The following is a 21,805-nucleotide window of genomic DNA, read 5'->3' on the forward strand; positions in this document are numbered from 1 at the left end:
TCTTCTTCTTCTTCTTCTTCCTCTTCTTCTTCTTCTTCTTCTTCTTCTTCTTCTTCTTCTTCTTCTTCTTCTTCTTCTTCTTCCCCTTCCCCTTCCTCTTCTTCTTCTTCCTCCTCCTCCTCCTCTTCCTCTCCTCCTCCTCCTCCTCCTCCTCCTCCTTCTTAACAAATAAATCACTCTGCATCATCTAATACCCATGACCTAGCCCATTCAGCTCAGGGCTGCTGCTGGGAGCTGGGTCCCTAGGAGAGACTCTCTCTCACCATGACTCTCTGACTTCTCAAATGTCTTTGTTCTGGATGTAGGTGGACGTTACATCCTATTCGTTTGTTGTTAGGTAGCTTCGCAGAGCAATCAGCCAGAGTTGAAGTGGAGAACACATAGAATCAGGTCTGGTAAAAATCAGCAATGGGCTGATCAAATGTCCTTGCCCTATCCTCAAGCCTGGCACCTTCACTGGGCCCAGCCACTCTGCTGGCAGCCAATGCCACACCCCTTTCCTGACCCTCTTCTCTATACTTTCACATCCTTTTATTCCTCTGCCCACCATTCTCTTGGGGAACTGCCTAGTGACTAATTTATCCCATAAATTAATTCAGGCAGGGGTGCTGGGCAGGAAAGTGTCCTGGGTGCCAGACCCAAGCTGTTACTTGTTACGTGATCTTTGGCAAGTTACTTCCCCATCCTGAACCCCAGTTATCTCATCTGTAAAATGGGAAAGTAACGCTAGATAACTTTCAATATTTTTGTCAGCCATAGATTCATTTAATCAAACAATATTTTTATGAAGCCTTCAAATTTTAAAAGAATGAAGGTGGTGCTGGTTGAAGTTGAAGGGGGCTTCATCTCTGGCTGGAAGACCACACCTCCACTTGATGACCCTAGAGGCATTGCTACTGAACTTTGGGGCACTGTGAGGTCCACAAGGAGAGTACTGAGGTCCAGTCAAACTCTAAGTGTCTGTCATTTAATTAGTGTGAATGTGAGCTGATTCCTGGACAGGCTCAGCCTCAGTTTCTCCAACTCCAGAAATGAGCAGGCAGGAGTAGATGATGTCTAGGGCTCCTTTCATGCTAACAGTCCATCATTTCTGATGTGTGCTAAGGGCTGAGAGGTTTGATGGACCCCCTAGATACATCTCTTTTGGCATATTCACATTACAGCAGTGCTAGAACCAGGAAAGTCCTACAGATTTCAGATAATGGGGCTGCAGGGACAGGAGAAAGATGTCTGGTGAGGGAGATGTTTTGGCCCTTGCATGATCTATAGAAGGGACCTGTCAGCCTGAAAAAGCCTGACACATAGCAGAGAAAATGCAAAGCAATCTCTAGTCTGTCTAGATTGTCACTCCCCTGAAAATGGTGAGCCAATGTTACACTCACTTCCTCATTGCCTTGTGTTGTGTCTATTGAGGTTACTAAAGTGTGTCAGTTGAAGCAACTGAATGTTTGGCCCCATTTGCCTTCTGGCCTCATAGGGAGAAATGGGGGCGCCCACCTGCACAAGCTGGTCCTCGTGCAGAAAGGGCCCCTCCTCTTCACAGACCATTGTCCATCTAGCCACTATTGCTGTGCCCATGGCAGTGCCGTAACCAAGGTCCTTCAGATGTGCTCAAAGGCTTCGTCTTTGGTCTTGTAGTCCCCTTCTGGTGCTGGGAAATCCACATGTACAACTTACAGTCTGCCTGGGTATATTCATCCTCCTTGGCCCTACAGGAAGTGGCCTGGTTTGCACCTGTTTCTCACACTTGAGTTTTCACCCTTACAGAGGCTGAATGGTGGCATTCTGGCGGCCCCCAGATGCTCCTTTCCATCCTGCACTAGGACTTTGTAGGACTCTGCCTGGCCCTGAGTGTATCTGAGATTTCTATCCACTAGTTGCCATTCCCATAGCTGCCGCCCCACTCTTCCCACCCTATTGCTTCCTCCAAACCCCTGTTGGGAGAACACAGGTGCCTTCCAGAGGTCAAAGTGCTCACTCCCCACTGCAAATGTAGATACCTTCACAATCTAAAAACAAGGACTCCAAAAGACAAGGAGACTTTACTGTGTTGCACGCCCAGTTTCCAGTAGGCTATGAGCATGTGACTAATTCACAAAGTTAAGCACTGGGGCAGTGGTTTTCACACTGTTTATTCTAGCTGTGGGACAGTTTCTTCAAAGAAAACCTTAGGAGCAGGGGCTTTTGCCAGACTTTCCTCCTCACAGCCCCTCCAGCTGCCATGTACACTCACCAGTGGAAGCCCACGGCTCTGTGATGAACAGAGTTTGAAATCACTGGAGAGTGCATAGGATGTGGATGTCAGAGAGTGGGTTTCTATTTCTGCAGGGATCAAAGTGCTGGAGGAGGAAGGAGTCAGGCCTCATAGTTCAGATTGAGCTTCATTGTCTTTAAATTCCATTTAGATTCATATTTATTGGTAACCCAGTGGTGTGTGGGGCCAGTTTCTTTCCAGAAGTAGAAAAGACAGCCCCCTGCCCTGTAGTTGCCAAACGCCTGTGTCCTGCATTGTTCCTAGGCCCTGAAGGATCCCACCCTGGCTGCCCGGAAGGATTTCCAGAGGGAGGCCGAACTGCTCACCAACCTGCAGCATGAGCACATTGTCAAGTTCTATGGAGTGTGTGGCGATGGGGACCCCCTCATCATGGTCTTTGAGTACATGAAGCATGGAGACCTGAATAAGTTCCTCAGGTAAGGAAGGATTGTCTTCCCCCACACCTGACCCCAGTCCCACCGAGCTCTTGGGGTTTTCCCTGGAGCCAGAAATTGTACTACCCCTTCTAAACATTTACCTCTCAGGATGAGAAATTAGATGAATACATTCATTACTATACATCATCTCCTTAGCAGTCAGATTCAGGCCTTTGTCCCTGGTTTGTAGGGAAAACAAGTTGAGGATACTATGGTAAGTATCCTATACTCTTCTTCCTCATTCCAAAATGGACTGAGAAGAAGATCAGGGTCTGGAATAGGTCCAGCAGGAGTCTGGAAGCCCCATAGCCTGTGGCTTACAACTCCAAGATTCTAGGGCCACCCTTCTCTGATGCTGCAAATAGCTTTCTCCCTTTGTGCCTTAAGTTTCTCACTTGCAAAGTGAGGCTAGTATCTTACACCCCTCCTGGAAACCTTCGTGCTAGAGACTTTTTGATGTGGAGTAAGAAGGTCCAAGGTTACAATTCATCAGGTGGCAGAGATGGTTGAAACAAAAAGGGGACTGATTTTCTTCAGGCTAATTCTAGAACGGTGCTGTTCAGTACAGTGGCCACCTATGCCATTTAAATTTAGATTTACATTAATTAAAGTTCAATAAGGTTTAAAAATTCAGTCGTACTAGTTCCTTGGTTACATTAGCCAAGTACTTGTTAGTCATATGTGGGTAGTTTTTACCATACAGGGAAGCACAGTATAAACATTTCCATCAATAGAAGGTTCTATTGGATAGTACTATTCTAAAAAGAAAGGATTTGTTTTAAGAAGGGTTTCTCCGAGACTGGAACAAGATCGTCTGGACTTGGAAGGCTCTTAATGTGACTGGTAAGAGACTGGAACTCCAGCCAGAAGTTCTGGATGAAGTTTCAAGGGTGACTCTCCCTTCTCCAGAGAAGACAGCATCTCATCACTAGTGCAGAGTTAGGACTCCTCTGCCTTCTGCAGATGCCACTTCCAAACAGTGCCCAGATATGGAAGGAACACCTGTGTGAAGGTCTGTGGAACCCAAGGCCCCAAGAAACAGGTTAAACCCACGGGCCCTGTATACTTAAGGTGTGGCCTCTGCCACCGCCACAATTTGAATCTCATTGAACTCTGGCTGAGGATAAGATTTCCAAAGTTCAAATGTAAATTATAGAAGGCTCTAGCCCACTCACAAAAACTGCTAAGCATCCTCTTGATGTGGGACATTCAGTAGGGTGTTGTGGTTTTGAGGGGCAAAGAAATGAGTTAGTACCAGGCAATGGAATGGAGGACTCTCTGGAACTCTGCTGATGAGTGAAGTTTCTGCAAAAATGGCCCTGAAGGAAATGAAAGTATTTGTGGGATGTTCTAAGCCTTCTAAACCTGGATTCACAATGAAATGGATTCCTTTCCTGGAGAACTTTATCTTTAGTATAAGACAGATTTGGGTTCATATCTTGGATTTGTCACATCTTAGTTGCAAATTGGAGCACATTATTAAATCTTAATTTTCTCTCATAGAAAACATGACTATTAATAACTGCTTCACGGGGTTGTTGCTATGAGTATTAAATGACTGTGTATGTATAACGCTTAGACAAGTTTTGCAAGTAGCTCAGTGATCAACCAATGGTAGCTACTATTAAAGTTATTACTATTACTATCTTAAGAGAATTGTGAACCATGGTAACTTCTAATCCAGGCAACACCTTTTCTCAATATTCAGAATAGCCTTACCCTGTCCTTTTGTTCCCCTGGAGCCCAAGGGGCATGCCCTACTTTTCACCACACCCTATCCTTACATTCAGCAGTACCTCCAGCCTCAAGAGCCACCAGCAGGGTTAAGGAGAGGTCCTAGGTACCTCTGCACTACTGTCATGCAGGATAAAAGGGAAGAGAAAGAAGGTAGTAGAAGGGAGGTAAAGAGTGAGAGCCTGGAGTAAAGGTAAGGAGTGGGGGAAGCAGAAAGTAAGATGAAAAGGAAAAGGAGCACAAAAGAAACAGAAAGAAGTATATAAGGTGAGGGGCAGTGCCAGTGCCTTGCCTTCTCCACAGCAGACAGCATGGGGAATGCGCGCATGTGAGTACGGTTCTACAAGGACTTGCTGACACTCTGAAGACCTCTGTGTCTCTATGGGATCCCTTCCTGAAGACAGCATGGGGGAGTCTATCTAAATCAAAGCTCGACAGTCTTCCTGGGGCAATTTTCAGCAAAATCTGAACTTTAGCGTCCACTACTGACCAGATTCCCAGTAGGTTCCATTAATCTGTCTTCCTAGGCACTATCAGTCAAGAGTGAACTTCTAAAGAATTCTCTGAGGCCAGAAGCTCTTAGCAACAGGCCGTGCCAACCCTTCCTGGGAGGCATCCTGTTGGCTTCTCTCACAAACACAGCCTCCATGACCCGCAGGCCGACCCTGCCTGCTCTCGCATCTCCACATTGGTGGTGTTGAGAGGCAGGCTGGATTGCACTTTCAGGTAGACAGAAGGAAAGGCTTCTCTGCTGACCCCTCTTCCTTGAGAGCTGATGCAGCCTTCCTCCTTCTGAGGAGTGAGGTAGGCAGAGCCCACGGTAAAAGGGATGTGCTCATACTTAATGGTGCTTTTCAGAGGAAATCAGAGAAGCAGTAAAGCAGGCAGAGGCCTTGCTGTACACCAGGGCTTCTTGGTCCACAACTTCATAAATAAGGGTCCTAGGTATGGTTACGGCTCACTGGGCTTTCTAGAGAAAAGAGTGAACACTAAAAGTGACTGATATGACTAGGTAAGGTGTTAGAATAACAAATCCAGGCCTTGATTTGGGATGGAATGGGTTCTGGGGGTACCCCAGACCCATGCTTCAAGGTCAGAGGCTCTCTCCACTGTGCACTGCTAAGGCCATAAGTTACCCAGTGCTAAGCAGTGTAGTGGAGTGGTTAAGAGTGTCCCAATGCCACTGAGCATGAACTGCCATCATCAGCCCTGGGAGCTAGTGGGAAATGCAAATGAGCAAGCTCACTTAGCCAATCAGAATACTGGGGTGCGGGGCCAGGGAATCTTGGAACAAGCACCTCCAATGCTCCTTTTAGAAGCTCTCTTTTTATAGTCACATGTCTGGTTTCACATCCTACTTCCTGATTTCACATATGGCCATTCTGAACCTCTGGGACTTTGAGCAATCTCATCATTTTGTGCCTCAATTTCTTTATTTCAAAATTGGGGTGGGAAAGTTGAGTGAATTACAATATTTAAAACAATCAGAACACATAGTAAGGGCTATGGCAGAGTTATTTGTTGTTTTTCTAATTATTCTATAATAGACATCTAGCACCGTGAAAACCCTAGGAAGCAGTGAAATATTAAAAATAGTAGGTTTATTCCCTCTTCCATTTGAGTATGTCTGCTCTCATCTTAGTCAGAATCTGGTTGTGGAGTTTCACCCGTACCCACATGTACATAATCTAATTTGGGGCCAATAAAAACAGGCCATAGGCAGGACGGAAGGGGAAATTTTGTTTATTTCTGTGGGGCATTCCAGAGGCCAGGGACCCAGGAAGGTCTTTCTCCTTGATCTCCTGATTTCTCTCTGCCCCCTCCCTTCTCCCCATGCTCTTGCAGGGCCCATGGGCCAGATGCAATGATCCTTGTGGATGGACAGCCACGCCAGGCCAAAGGTGAGCTGGGGCTCTCCCAAATGCTCCACATCGCCAGTCAGATCGCCTCGGGTATGGTGTACCTGGCCTCCCAGCACTTTGTGCACCGAGACCTGGCCACCAGGAACTGCCTGGTTGGAGCGAATCTGCTAGTGAAGATTGGGGACTTCGGCATGTCCAGAGATGTCTACAGCACGGATTATTACAGGGTAAGGTGACTTTCCCAGCTGCAGGACTCAGTCACAGAGCTAGCGCCTTGCTTACATGTCTTTTTGATTGTCCATTAGCCCTGTCACTCTGGCGCACACATATATACACCCATGCCCAGACATGCACTCAACAGTTACCTTTTGGCCTCTCTTGCATCTTAATATACCTGTTTAGCATGTTCTCAATTGCCCACTCCTCCTTTCTTCTTGGACATTTAACTGAACTGTAATCTGTACATTGCAATAACATATGCATTGTGTTCTTACGTGCTCCAATACTCATTCTTCATGTAAACATACTCATACATGTATATGTATGTGCCCAAACACGCACACAGACACACCCAACTTGGTAGTACGTTTAATGTCTCCCTACCCAGTCCCATATCTAGCCTCACCCATGACACATTTTATTTTCTGAAATTATCTTGTGATTATTTAAGAATTACCTTGTTTCCAAAGGTAGATCTTGATAAGAAGAGGAAACCTAAGTAAAGTAATAAAGATGGCTAATATATTGCTGAGTATTTTCCAAATGGGCTAGAACAGATGAGGAAAGGAAGCGTTATCTGTAGCCACCTTTGGAGAGAGGACAGGTTAGATCCTAGAAAAACTTCTGATTGTGAGAAGAGCCATCCTGCTCAGTTTTACCTTCATATAGTCATCTGCTTTACATTAACAAGAGTCTTATTTTGCTCCCAGAATCTTTTTTTTTTCCCTGAGTGTTTGGGAGTCTTTTTTTCCATGGATTATTGACTGATTCTGATAATGTTATTATTTCCAGGGAAAGAATGAATGGCCATGAGTGTCACTTATCTCAGCAAGGGGAAATATGAGTGCAACCTGAGACACAGAGATAACTTCTGCAAACGGATTGAGGGCAGATTGCTAAAAAATACAGAAGATCCAAGGCTGGGCGCAGTGGCTCATGCCTGTAATCCCAGCACTTTGGGAGGCCGAAGTGCGTGGATCACGAGGTCAGGAGTTCAAGATCAGCCTAGCCAACATAGTGAAACCCTGTCTCTACTAAAAAATACAAAAATTAGCTGGGCATGCTGGCATGTGCCTGTAGTCCCAGCTACTCAGGAGGCTGAAACATGAGAATTGCTTGAACCTGGGGGGTGGAGGTTGCAGTGAGCCAAGGTCACACCATTGCACTCCAGCCTGGGTGACAGAGTGAGACTCTGTCTTAAAAAACAAAACAAAACAAACAAACAAAAAACAGAAAATCTATTTCTGGGACATCAAAAGGAAGAGGAGTTTGGATGGATGTTGTAAGGAGAGTGTGGGACAATGTTTTGGAGGTCAAGGGTTGTCTTATTCCTTTTCGGCTGTTATAACAAATACCACAAACAGGATAGGTTACAAAAAACTGAAGTTTATTTCTCATGGTTCTGGAGGATGGGAATTCCAAGATCAAGGTGCAAACAAATTCATTGTCTGGTACTGCTTCCTCATTCATAGATGGCCATCTTCTTGCTGTGTCTTCTTCAATGGCAGAAGGGTTAAGAGATCTCTCTGGCAACTCTTCCATATGAATACATTGCCCTCGTAACCTAGTCACTTTCCAAAGACCTCACTTCCTAACACCACTACCTTGGTGCTTAGGTTTCAACATATGAATTTGGGGGTTGCACAAACATTCAGTCTATAGCCAGGATCATGGCAGCCATTTGTCTCATCTTTGGAGAAATGAGTGATCATACCATGAGTCAAATAGATATGATTGTCCTGTTGGCCTGAGCATGGTGGACCAGAGGCTGGGAATTTGAAGTGGGTGCAGATCAGTTCTATCTGGATGTTCCTGAAGGCCTAAATGAGATCACTCAGACATTAAAACAGATCAGTCAAGACACTTCATTTTAGCAATAGTTGGGAGAAAAATGGAATATTTGAGAAATGACCTTCGTGGTTGGAAAGTGACTTGTTTGTGGTACAACCAAAGAACGGCAGATGATGTACTGTCATGAGAGAATATAAGATAAAGCATAGAGTGTCCACAGCAAGCTGGGCAGCTTCTCTAGCCACCTGTCCTGTCTAGTATCCCCAGGTATGGAAAAGGGGGCATGATGTGGCAATAGTCACAGACTGATGGCCAGGACAAATCTGCCAGAAAATATTGAAGAGGAGTCTCTCTTTAGTGTCTAGACCATATTTTTCATTCATTTCCAAGAGAGGCATTGGTGTGGTTACTAAGGGGGGCATGGGTCATAGATTTCTTAGAGTCTGGCTGGAGCTGGCACCATTTAATTGCCTTTCCACTTAGTTTAATGGGGTTTGCTGGTCTGTCTGACTGTGCTCAGATCTGTGTTGGTGTTGATGAAAACAAGGGATTGCTCATTGTTTTTGTCTGTGAAAGGCAAATGTTTGATTATGCCAAGCTGATAACTACTGACTTCACTAGAGTCTCGGGAAACCATGTCTGACCAGAATGTGCTAACTGGCCCTTCAAACTTACTTCTAGATGTGCACTTAATATTTACTGAATCTGGTTTAAAAGAGGAAAAACAGAAAATAAAAAGATCACATCCCCAATTGATGTTTCTTTGCCCTTGCTTTAACAACTGTCAACTGTTGCTCTTTATGACTTAAAGGGCTACAAGGAATACATCTATCTAATTTCTGTGGGTGCCAGGGTAGATTAGAATTTAAGGAAGGGAGAGTGAGGTGGGAATATGTACACACTACAGGTAACCTCAATTCCTTCTTCACGAGTTCTAAGAGCGATGTTAGCCAAGGCCAGCTAGCTTGAAATGTATATTTTTGGTCCCAAGGAAGTTTGAACAAAAAGGGATAACTCTTACAGTAAAAGCACAGCACACCATTGGAAATCTGTGTATTCTACTGATGAGATATTTAAAGACCAGCTTGTGGAATATCTTCATGTTCACTTACTCACAGTGTCCTATTGTATACACCACTGTTCGTTCCCTACTTTTCTGTAAAATGAAAGGCAGAAGTAGATTTGCCTGAAGTCGCATCAAAATGAACCCCGAAGTCTTATTATTCATATTGGAAGACATTGGAATGACAATGGAATTCTTGGATTTAGGCCTAATCTTACCTGTGTTCACATCCTAATGTGCAACCACCATTAGCAACCATGTAACCTGAATGCATTTTCCCCTAACCTCTGTTCAATTTTTCTGTCGTTAAAGTGAGAACAAAAATATTCTCTCGACAGAGTTGTGCTGATGTTAAGCAAGTTAATTTGTATAAAGAGCCTGCAATACAATACTTACTAAATAAGCTCTTATTTACATTATCTTACTAGTTCCCCTCACATCCAAGCCAAGACAACTCTGTGGATAATTTTATTTCCATATGCAATTCCTGGGACAGAGAGAGGGACTCCCTGACTACTAGAAGATAAACTGGATCATGCAGCTGTTCCAAAGAAGTAGAATCTTTGCATTGACCACCTCAGGAAAATGTCTTTCTTCAGGTTTCAACATGTATAGAAATACTGGGTCATTAATACTTGCCTCTTCGTCTCATAAATGTTTATAGGGTCTTGCTCATGAATCCTAGAGTGAAGGCCACATTTGGGTGATTTATGTAGAACTTTTTTGTTCAGTATACATCGGCTGAGGCCTTGGGGGAATGCTCTGATTTGTCAGATAGCGAGAATACTGTGAAGGATTCTCTCTGTGAGATGATATCCCCGGACAGGTTTGTACCTCTCTGCTGTCACTGGTTACTGAAATCAGTTGGGCCTAAGAGTTTGTCAGCTTCTTATGCCTAATACCACTAAGTGCAGATAATCCAGGCCTGTGTGTGTGTGTGTGTGTGTGTGTGTGCGCGCGCGCACGCATGCTTGCCTGCCCAGTGCAGATTCCAGAATGTGCATATAAGGGCAGGGGGAGAGATGGAGATAAACTCCTCCTTATAGTCTTTCTTTTTCATTTTTAATTTATTAAAACGAAGAGGCACCATCTGGCTCATGCATAAGTGGTATGCAAACGATTTACAAAGGTGAACTGCCTAATTTCCTGTTACACATTTAGAGAGAGAAAACAAACATTCCCACACCAGAGCACCAGAGCGATTTCTTAAGACATTCATAATGACAAACACCTTTTCCTTCTATGAATCACTGACTCAATGCTTCCAAGATTACCTTTTCACTGGCTTTCACAAGTGCAGGCTTTGGGTACCACTATATCTTTCTAAGAACATCAGAGAACACTAAGAAATTGATAGTCAAATCTAGAATTAAAGTTTTGAATGTCCTGAAGGGGAGAAGGTTGAGATTTCAGAATACAGATGTTTTCAAATGTTTTGATTTGGGGAGAGGAGTCAATACACTGAGATCAGGGAGGAATGGAATTCGGGGGGAATGGGATCCTACTAATCTAGAGCTCCAGGAGTGTTCCTTTCTGTTCACCCTGCTGTCCTGTGTACCTGTGTGCTGTCCTGTGTGACAGTACCTGGCACTTGTTAGACACCTAATAAAAGTATGAATGAATGAAGTCAGAAAGGGAATTTAAAATTAGGAAATAGATCATTCCAGACCAAGAGAAATCTAGGCAGATAACCAGATGCTCACTAAGGAGAGGTGAACCTTTGGAGATGATGTGGAATGCAGCAGTAGGCAGCAGGAGCAAGTCTTATCTAATTAAGCAGTTCATTATCCTGGGAGAATGTTCAGAAGAGGCAAATGAGTGATGGTCTGAGTCAGGGATGACCCACTTTAGGTTCTGGTAGAAGACAGAACTGAATGTCTAGGACACGATGGGGTAAGTATGCTAAAAATCCAGGTGGACACACAAGTGTGGGTCATAAGCAAGTCTGGCAGTGGGTAGTGAAGCACTGGATTATAAGCTGGAGATTCTGGGTCAGTGTTCCCAGAAACTCCTAGAAAGACAGTAACAGTAATCCTTAGGAAGTGGGAATCATTTAGAACAAGCCAATCTTACAGGAAGAATATTTGGTTTTATGGATATCTTGGCATCCCCATAGCAGATGAAAAGTTGTAAGTTCTTGGACGCACACTGCCTTGGTTTGAATCTCTGCTTCTATAATTCCTGACTGTATGAACTTTGGCAAGTTACCTGTCCTTTCTGTGCCTTCAACTGCAAAATGGAGCCAATATCCCCTATCACATGCATTTTCTGTAAGGACTAAGAGTTAGTAAATATAAAGCTCTTAGGATGAGCAATAATCAATAAATATTAATTATTGTCTTAGTCTGTTCTGTGTTGCTATAACAGAATACCACAGAATGGGTAATTTATTAAAGAAAGAGATTTATTTCTTATGGTTCTGGAGGTTAGGCAGTTCGAGATCGAGGGGCCTCATCTGGTGAGGGCCTTCTTGCTGTGTCATAACATGGCAGAAAACATCACATGGCAAGAGACCAAGAGTGGGCCAAACTTGCTTTTATGATAAACCCACTCTTGTGATAACAAACCCACTGTCATGAAAACAACATTAATCCATTCATGAGGGCAGAGCCCTTCTGATTAATCACCTCTTAAAGTTCTCACCTCTCAACACTGTAGCATTGGGGATTAAGTTTTCAACACAGGATCTTTGGAGGACATTTTCAAACCCTAGCAATTATTGGCGCTAAAATATGAATGCTTTCTCCGATTTCCAAATGGACAAGGCTTACCTAGACGTATTAGTTAAGGTGAGCCAACTGCTGTAACAAATAGATACTCAGGTATATAATGGTTGCAACAGAAATAGAAATTCATTTCTAGGTCACATAACAGTATGAGTAGGTGAATTCACTGGAGGAGTAGTCCTCTGCTTTACCATCATTCAGGCTCATGGAGCTCTACCCTTTGCCTTGTGTGGGGTCCTTGGTTGTGCTAGGCATTTATGTATGTCCCAGCCAGCTAAAAGGAGAAACTGGCATGAAGGAATGTGTGTGGGATGTTGTTAATAGACCTGGCCTGAAAGTGGGGACTAATCACTTTCTCTCCTGGCAAGAACCCAGTTATATGACCTTCCTATTTAAAAAGGTGGCTGAGAAATGGAACATAGCTGTGTCCTACATAAAGAAGAAAAAACACGAATTGTACCGCATAGCTGGCAATCTCTGCCAGAGTTAAGGATGAAGAAAAACTACATTCTCTTTTAACATTCCATCCCAACAGCAAATCATCCCGTATCCAATGATTTATCAGGAAAGATAGGCCAAGCTGTTCTTACTTTGTATTGCTACTCCAATCCTGAATGTGGAGATAGTTATTTTGCAAGGCCCCCTTTTCTATTCTGCTTGCAAACTCTTGGTGTCCTATGCTTTTGTAAGCAATGGAAGAGCTTGGTCCTACCTGCCATCTTGGTGCATTGATTCGTCATCCAGGAGAAGAGAAATTCAAGAAACTCCATCCTATGAATTGGGTGGGGGAAAGAAACAATGCTCCAAATCAAAGGGAATATACGTTAATAGATAAGAAAATACATCTAGAAGAAAAACAGGGAAGAAATACAAACTAGAGCAACTTCTATTCCAAATCCATCATAGTAAAGGAGCAATCCAGAGCTTGTCCAAATTCTAACTGAACCCATCCAGTATTGTCTAAAGAAGGTTTATGTCCTTGACTAAAAGCCTGGATTGTTCTCCACCAGTAAGTCAAAGGATGGGCTTAAGAAACTCTAAGACTTCCTAAAATTATATCAGCAATATTGAGCAGGGTGTTGTATTTCATTTTTTGTTTTTTGAAGGTTCAGGGCTTTTAAGAGGATCCTAAATATATTTATGGCCCATTGACTTTACTGGAATTAATTTCCCAGCATGTCAGTCCTGAGAGAGCAAGACAGAGATCCAGGGAATGTACCAATATGAGAGCTCTGGAGGGCAGCCCCCTCATTAGTTTAATGGGAGGACCTGAGGTGACAGCAAAGCTGAGGCTTTATCAGATGCTCTCTATGGTGCCTTCCAGTTTTATGATCAACAAGAACATTGACTCATTACTCAGTCACCAGAGCTGACAGCCTGAGGCTCCTCTAAGTCTTTTTGACCAGTTAGTTCTTGGCTTCCAGTCGGGAGAAGCTCTTAGATGAAAGTCAAGTGGTTGGCAGTGTACTGAAGAGAGCTAGTAATCTCTGAGATAACTCGTTTTAGGTAATTTTAAAGGTAAAAACAAAAGCTAATGATGGTAATTTGAAGCAACTGACTTTTAGGACCACAGGGTTCCACCATGCTTTCTACTCTTCATTGGAACTTTGGGAATCTCAGTAAGTGGCACCTCTCTTCCCTGCCCAGGTGATGTGTCTGAGCCCACTGAGGCAGAGAATCCAGGCAGATAAAGATTATAAAATACACTTGAATAACGATAGAATTGTTGCAGATGGTGGTTTCAGTGTGCAGTAACAATGGTTTTTTTTTTTTTTTTTTTTTTTTTTTTTTTTTTTAACCGAGTCCCCATATTAGACATTCTAACCCAGTCATAGCAGCCTGGGAATATTGCAGACTTTGTTCTTAAGAGGCAGGAGTTCTGTTGCTCATTTCTCCTCTTTGTAGGGAGAAGATGCTCATCAGAAAGGGGAAGGGGTTGTGACCCCATGCCCAGTCCCCAGAATCAGACAAGTTCTTTCTCCTTAGGGGTGAGATTAAGACTGGAGAGCTGTGCCTTCCTTAGACCTGTTACTCCAATAAGGTGTCCCTCTAGTTGGAAGCCTGAAACAGTGCAAAGAGGAAGGGATCCATCACAACTCTATTCATGTCCACATAGACAAGCAGCTGCCAACTACATTCAGAATCATATAGTTCCTTCCTCTGAGGCCAGGAGTAGAGAGGCTTGACCACTAGCTTAACTGCTGCTAAAGGATTAGCAGCTAGGCATACTAGTTCTTGAGGGACACTGACCCTGTTTGGAGAGGGCTTATCCAGATTTTTCCCTTCGATTTTAGCCATTAGGTGCTCCTAAGTAGACCTAGGCACCAACGAAGAAGAAGTGATGCTGGCTGTCAGGAGATGAGGGTCTTTCACTGGCTGTCCAGTGACCAGACTCTGTTTATTGTGCTTGATTCTTCCTTTGCTGTTTTTGAAATATCCTAATAATCTTTAACCATGGTCCTATTTATATAGAGGAGAACAATGGAGGAGAGTTGTATTCCATTCCCGAGGAAGTGGTTTTCCCAAATTTTTATAATAAAATTTTATTTGAGAGTAATTTTAGATGTATAAAAAAGTTACAAAAATAGTGTAGAGAATTCCCATATATCCTTCACTCAGTTTTTCCTCCTGTTGACATTATATGGAACCAGGGTACCTTTGGCAAAAAATGAGAAATTAACAGTGACACAAGTTATTAACTAAACTACAGACTTTGTTTGGATTTTACCAGCTTTTCCACTAATGCATGTTTTACTGTCTCAGGATTCACTATGGGATACCAAACCAATCTTATTTAAGGGCAGTGGAACTACCGTGGTCAAAGTAGGGGTGAGGGGTTGGATTCCCCCGTTGCACACAGTCTCTCCTTTGATACCCTATGCCCTCGATGCACCCTTAGGAGCCTCGAGGTTTTCACAGTTCAGATTTCTGCAACAGAGATAGGTGGGCTATAAGACGCCCTCCTGCAATACCAATCCCAGAGGTGCTGAGAAACCCTATTTTGTGAGCAAATTATAACTTCAGATTCTTATAAAAATCCTTTAGAACTGTGCAGTCTGGTGCAGCCATCTTCATATAGCAAGTGGACAGGGCTGGAGTTACCTTTCTCTGCTGGAGTTGAGTCTAGAGGAAGGTATGGGGTCTTCTTAAATTCCCAGCCCTAAACCATGTGTTTGTGCTCTTCTTCAGCTTTGGGAGAGGGTGCCCTGTGCTAATCAGGAGACGTGGCTACAGACTGGAGAGACTTCCAAGTGGGACTCAGAGCTTTAGTTGCCTGAGCATCTGCTGTAGGACTGGGTGTCGTGATATGCACATCTCAAGTGAATTTTGAAAAACAACTTAAATGCTAAGAGCTATTAAGTTGTACAAAGCTGCAGAGGGAATGAACACAGAAGGAGGTGTGTGGGATACATTTATGCTAATTATAAGCATTACAACCTTATTTCCTTGATTAAAGCCAGTAGAGCTGCACACTAATTATCTACAAAATATCAGTCACTTTGGAATACAAAAGTCTGTTGAGGGACAGGGCTGATATTTAGGACATCTTGGTCTCAGTGCCAGTTCTGTGTCCATGTTCCAAATCAGAAATTTGACTTTCATCTCTAAAATCTGGAGTTTGGATTCCAGTCATATGATCTCTTTGGGGTTTTGCCTTCTATGGAACCAAGTTCTGTGTGTAATGATAAGTGAGAAGGAGCCTTGATTTTTTAGGATAGGAGGGAGACATGGCCAAAGGTATAATAATAACGTCAAAGTTGTCTTAACCAGTCTTTACTGTTGCTTTGACCCTAGACCATAGCTATTCCACATCTCAGTCCCTTTATTCCTTCCTGATAAAATAAAATAACAAACTCTAGTTTTGAAGCAGGTTCTTCTACATTACCTGGATCTAGTTTAGTGACTAAAGTTTAATTTCTGCTCCGCCATCTTCTTCCTCTTTGAGATATTGAGGATAATTGGCCAAAATTCACCCTGGTGGGTGGAAGAATTATCTGAACTGAATTTCTTTGTATTCTTCCAGGGATGAGGATTATCTAATTATTCCTGTCATATCTGCACTCCCATACCTCCATCCTTTCTAGACCATTTTTTTTTGAGACAGAGTCTCGCTTTGCCACCCAGGCTGGAGTGCAGTGGCCAGATCTCATCTCACTGCAAGCTCCGCCTCCCGGGTTTACGCCATTCTCCTGCCTCAGCCTCCGGAGTAGCTGGGACTACAGGCACCCGCCACCTCGCCCAGCTAGTTTTTTGTATTTTTTTAGTAGAGACGGGGTTTCACCGTGTTAGCCAGGATGGTCTCGATCTCCTGACCTCGTGATCCGCCCGCCTCGGCCTCCCAATCTAGACCATTTTATACTTTATTTCAATATGGTGGTAATGCTAGGGACATCTACCTGCAACTCAGGCATTCTGAAAAGTATAGAAGTGAACACAGAAAAGAATCTGGTATTTTCCACCCTGGGACACTCCAGCAATCTAGAGTGAAGTTGACCTGGAGAGCACATGATGACCAGGAGGTTGAGGTGCAAAGAACCAGACTCTAACAATGAAGTCATGAAGTTATTTTGTGAATTCTCCCTGCAAAGGCCTGAGAATATTAGTCCTGGGAATTACTCTCCCATTTTTGTTTATGGGCTCTTGGCAGCCAGTGACTAATGTGGGAACTAGAATGCAAGAGTAGAAGCCAAGAAGCCTAGATTCAGTCTCTCTGCCATGACTCCTGACATGGAACAGATCCCTTTCTTGCCCAGGACCTGAGTTTATCATTTGTAAAGTGGACATTTCTCATCTTTCTTCTACACTGTTGTGAGGCTTTTCATCTTTTCACAAATGCTGGCCACACCAATAGTATTATTGTCTGCTGCTGCATGGAAACTAGGTTGAGAGTTTGTGGGAGGTACTCAACTTTCCTCTTTAGATACACACATGGCTTCACTGCTTCTTTTCCTGGACTGGGACTGAAAGGACTGAGTCCCAGTTCAGTCACTCGGTTTCTTTGATGACATTGTCTTTAGATCAGTATTCTTTACCTCAACTCTAGTTAACACTTGCCTCTCATGAGGTTAAATTAGATGATTAGTTTGCAAACACATTTGCTAACCCTGTCCATGTTGGTTTATTTCCTACCCTCATACCACACTCCCTAGCCATTAGCAAGGCCCATGTGAGAGGGATGGAATTCAACTCAATTCCTTGTCCATGTGCTAAGATGAATAGAACACAAGGAAATAAAAATCTCATAGGGAATATAAGAACAGATAAAAATGTGTTGCTCTACCATAAGCTAAAGGGAGGCAAATTGTATACAAGGCAGTTACAAATGCCTAAAGCTTATCTAAGTAGAGGAATGGCATGGGTCCTGAGGGGTTGGTTGGCAGTCTGGATTAAATTTTAGGAAGATATTTCCATCAGAGAGATTAGCATGAGCAACTGCATGAAGGAAGCTTGGAGGCAAGGAAACCAGGAGAATGATCTAGAACGGTGTGTGATTCAACTGGCCAAAACTAAGGATCTATGGAAGATGCATGGAAAGAAATGTTGGTAAAGGAAAGACCACCATGACAGCTTTTGAAAGGCCAACTATTTTGGCTTAGGTAGTCAACGGACAGTCACAGAGGATTTGTCATCTGTTGAAGTGTAAATCAGGTCATGTGTAAGGACAATTCATAAGGCAGTGGCATGTGGGATAGATTGCTGGAAACCAAAACCATAAAGGCAGGCCATCACACTGGCCCAGGAAAGAGGCAGTGATATCCTGTGCCACAGTGGTAGCCACAGAGTATGGAAGAGAAGCCATTAGAATCCATGAGCTCAGGACTATGAACTGGAGACTGGCTGGTCCCACAAGGTTAAAGCCACTTGCAGTTTGTAAGGGATAACTATGAAAGAAAAAAAAATACACATTAAAAAACAGTGAAATGGAGAGTCAGGATGTGTCTTCATCCATTTTGAGGTGCTATAAAAAACACCTGAGGCTATGTAATTTATAAAGAAAAGAGATTTAATTGGCTCATATATCTGAAGACTGTGCAAGGAGCATGGTGCCGGCATCTGCTTCTGATAAGGACCTCAGAAAGCTTCCAGACATGGCAAAGGAGGAGCAGGAGTGTCACATGGTGAGGGAGGGAGCAAGAGAGAGAGGAAGGAGGTACCAGACTCTTTAATGACCAGATCTCATGGGAACTAAGATTAATAACTCACTTACTACCTGGAGAATGGCACCAGGCCATTCCCTCAGGGATCTACTCCCGTGATTCAAACACCTCCCACCAGGCCCCACCTCTAACACTGGGAATCAGATTTCCACATGAGATTTGGATGGAACAAATATCTAAGTAAACCAGGATAGATTTTTTAAATTGCATCTTTTAGGCCACCAAGTCCATTCTACATCCTTAAAGTGTTAGAAACAACTGAGCAAATGCCAAATCATTCAATTTTAAAGAAATATATAGCTGGAAGGAGCCTTAAATGTCATCTATATCACCCTTGAGGCACCAGGCAGAATAGTCTCAAAATCATCCCAGACAGATGGTTTGCTCGCTCTATTCCACTGCATCTTCTGGGATTCCACAGGTTTCCTTCCTTATTCCTTCCAGCTGTGGCACAGGAAAGCTATTTTCAGTGAGAGATTTGTCTTTTTCTTTCTAACTATTAACATTCTTTAGAAGTGGGAAGTTCTCAGTTATGTCTAGCGAGAATCCTACCTGCTACCATCCTATGTCCTTGGTGGAGATAAATGTGGTTTATATTATAAAACAGACATTACAAGACTCAGAAAAACTACGAAGAACCTCAATGTGACCAAAATGGCCTTGTGGCCATTTGCAGTGGTTCACATCTGTATCCCAGCACTTTTGGTGGCCCAGGCGGGGAGATCACTTGAAGTCAGGAGTTTGAGACCAGCTTGGCCAACGTGGTGAAACCTTGTCTCTACTGAAAATATGAAAAATTAGCTGGGCATGATGGTGCATGCCTGTAGTCCCACATGCTTGGGAGGCTGAGTCAGAAGAATCACTTGAACCCGGGAGGTAGAGGTTGCAGTGAGCCGAGATTACGCCACTGCACTCCACCCTGAGCAACAGAGCAAGACTCTGTCTTGAGAAAAAAAAAAAAGCCTTGTGCTTTTCATAGGTAATTGGTTATATTTTTTGCATTGGTTGTATCTTGACTGGTGGAGAACCAGTGGAATAAAAATCTTTAGCCCCCTAATCCTGCCAAAAAATAATAACCTATTTCCAGTTATCTCCTAAACTTAGTCTCTTCTCTGTGCAGTTTAGAAATCCAGTTGTTTTCTTCTGTCAGTGAAGGTGGTGCAGGCATGAGGACTGACACTAAGGAAAAAAGATGGGGAAGATACCCCATAAGAAATTCTGAGACCTTAAAGCATGTTTATATTGGATTCTATCCTCAGGAAAGGAGAGGAAAAGGCTGAAGGAGACCATTGAATCTGGTGCTGAGTTATTCACATCTCTCTACTTCTGTGGAGGGCCCTTATGGATGTATCATAACAGGATCTCCTTTTCCTTCCTCAGGTGCAAAAGGCCTTTTTTTTTTTTTTTCCTGAGACAAACTGAATATATAACATATAAAGATACATAAATTTCCATGCAAATATCTTCTTTACCAGCTGTAATTAAGATATTTGCATGTAAAGAGAATGTTGTGTTCCCTTGACTTCCTCCTGGTAGGGAATTGTATTTCTCTCATAATCCTCAAAGCCCAAGATTTTGTGACCTTTCTGTGTCTAAACAGAAGGAGGAGGAGGAGGAATCAGAGGACCGGGTCAATATAAAGCATCTGCAATTCAGAACTTCCAGCACAGTTTTTACTCTTTGTTGTTTTTTTCTAGGCTTTGTTAATCCCAAAGAGCAAAGTTGGAGGTAGCAAAGTTGATAGCCCCAGAGCAGGTGGGCCGAGCACCGCATGACATTGCAGTCAGGCAGATAGTCAAGTGAATCACTGAGCTTCTGCTGAGAGCTATTTGGCCTTAGGAAATCTACTTAAATTCACTAAGACTTAGATTCCTCATCTGAAAAAAAAAAAAAAAAAGAACAATTTCTTCTTTTGTGCACATTAAATAAGATAAGTATTCAAATTGCCAGTACCCATTAGACACCCAATAGATGGCTATTATTCTATGTAAAAGAATAAGGTAGAAATTATATATCAGAAATTTTAAACCATTTTAAGTTACAAGCCAAGGTTTTCTCTATGATGGATCTTTAGTGCTGGATACTAAAATTAGAGAGGAGAAGAGCCTACTCAAGAGAATTTAGGGAACTTTAAAATAAAAAAAAAGCCACCCACTCCTCCAGGACTGGTTTAGACATTTGAGTTGATCTGTTGGAGGCCCAGGAGGAAAGAGAAAACACTTTTAGGCATCTGCAGAAGAGCTTTTCTATTGTGAAGTTAGTAGATACAACCAGGAGCTAATTTTTCTAACTGTGGACCATGAATTCTGCAGTAGACAAACGTCTTCAGAATTAAAGCCTCGTTCTCCAGATGTCCTTAGTGTGTGCTGCCCCTCATCATCCCAGAGGGAGAGCTTAGGGTGATGCACCTGCCCTGGAACCTTGGGGATAGAGATAAGACTGGCTTAAGTCCAACCCTACCTCCTTTCTCCTTTCATTGGCTATATGATGGTTACTGCTTATTATTATGCATAACATGAAATATGCAAGTGTATGTGCTTATGCATAATGGATATGCAAGTGCTTTGTAAACTGTTGGTTTGAGTGCTGGTGGTTTTGTCACCACCACCACCATCACCACCACCCCCATCACCAGCATCATCACCAACACCATCACCACCACCACCATCACCAACATTATCACCATCATCAATGCCACCATCACTGACATCATTACCAACACCACCAACACCATCACCACCACCATAGCCACCATTATTATCACCATTATAGTCTGGGCTTAGTAAATAACTACGTACACTCTGGAAAAATAAATTGAATCCATCAATGTCCCCAAGTTGACTGGTAGGGGGTGGTCTGTACTCCAGCTCTCCAACTCTGCCAATCATCATGACAACCTTGGTTGCCTTCCTCCATTGAGTCATGCTCTCCAGCCTCTTCAGCCAGCTTGGAACTTTGATTTGTGGCCCAGTTTGTTCTTGTAGTTGGTCATTTCCTTACTCATGGGTCAATACACAACTTCCTGATCTTCGTATTTAATTTTTTCCCATCCTGAGACAGTTGTGTACATGTCTATTTAATACTTTACTAAAGCATAAGTTCCCTTGAAGGCAAAAGAGCTCATCCATTTTTAGCACAGTGATTTCTACAGTAAAAGTGCTTAATGAAAGTTACTTAATTAAAAAATATGTAATACTATATTAGATGTTTGTAATGGGAAAAGAATAATGTCCCCACTTACCTAAATCTTCTTACATGAATCCTCATGAGTCCCCACTCACTGGGCACCAATGGTCAGTATGTGGGGACTCTGAGTATGTGTATCTGAAAGATGCACTGGTATCACCAAGGGAAAGCCAGCTGGATCTGATTCCCTGCCAATGGCCCTGACATCTGCTTATCAGTGCAGGGGACTGGAGAAGGTCTCACAATAATTAAAATACCCATAAGAATGGAGTTAGCACCAAAAGGAAATTTATTAATGCACAAAGAGAATCACATTATTCAAAGGCCATAGAATCAAAGCATTTGTTCTCAGTAAGCTAGTCTATGTGGGAAGCC

At 43.1% G+C, this 21,805-nt stretch overlaps 1 protein-coding gene across 5 annotated transcripts in view; it reads left to right on the forward strand.

Annotated features, from left to right (window-relative positions):
* Positions 1-21,805, forward strand: part of NTRK3 (neurotrophic receptor tyrosine kinase 3) — a 394,945-nt gene that overhangs the window by 334,402 nt on the left and 38,738 nt on the right. For 4 of the 5 annotated variants that reach the window (XM_017882063.1, XM_017882065.1, XM_017882064.1 and 1 more), the window contains 2 exons: positions 2,519-2,691; positions 6,271-6,514. In XM_017882063.1, coding sequence (XP_017737552.1) covers positions 2,519-2,691; positions 6,271-6,514 — 417 coding nt within the window. Of the gene's footprint in view, positions 1-2,518; positions 2,692-6,270; positions 6,515-7,298; positions 7,450-21,805 lie in introns of those variants that run through there. The other variant, XM_017882067.1, reaches the window with a different exon arrangement.

This window comes from Rhinopithecus bieti, unplaced genomic scaffold, assembly GCF_001698545.2.
Source record: "Rhinopithecus bieti isolate Rb0 unplaced genomic scaffold, ASM169854v2 scaffold_12070, whole genome shotgun sequence".
NCBI lineage: Eukaryota > Metazoa > Chordata > Mammalia > Primates > Cercopithecidae > Rhinopithecus > Rhinopithecus bieti.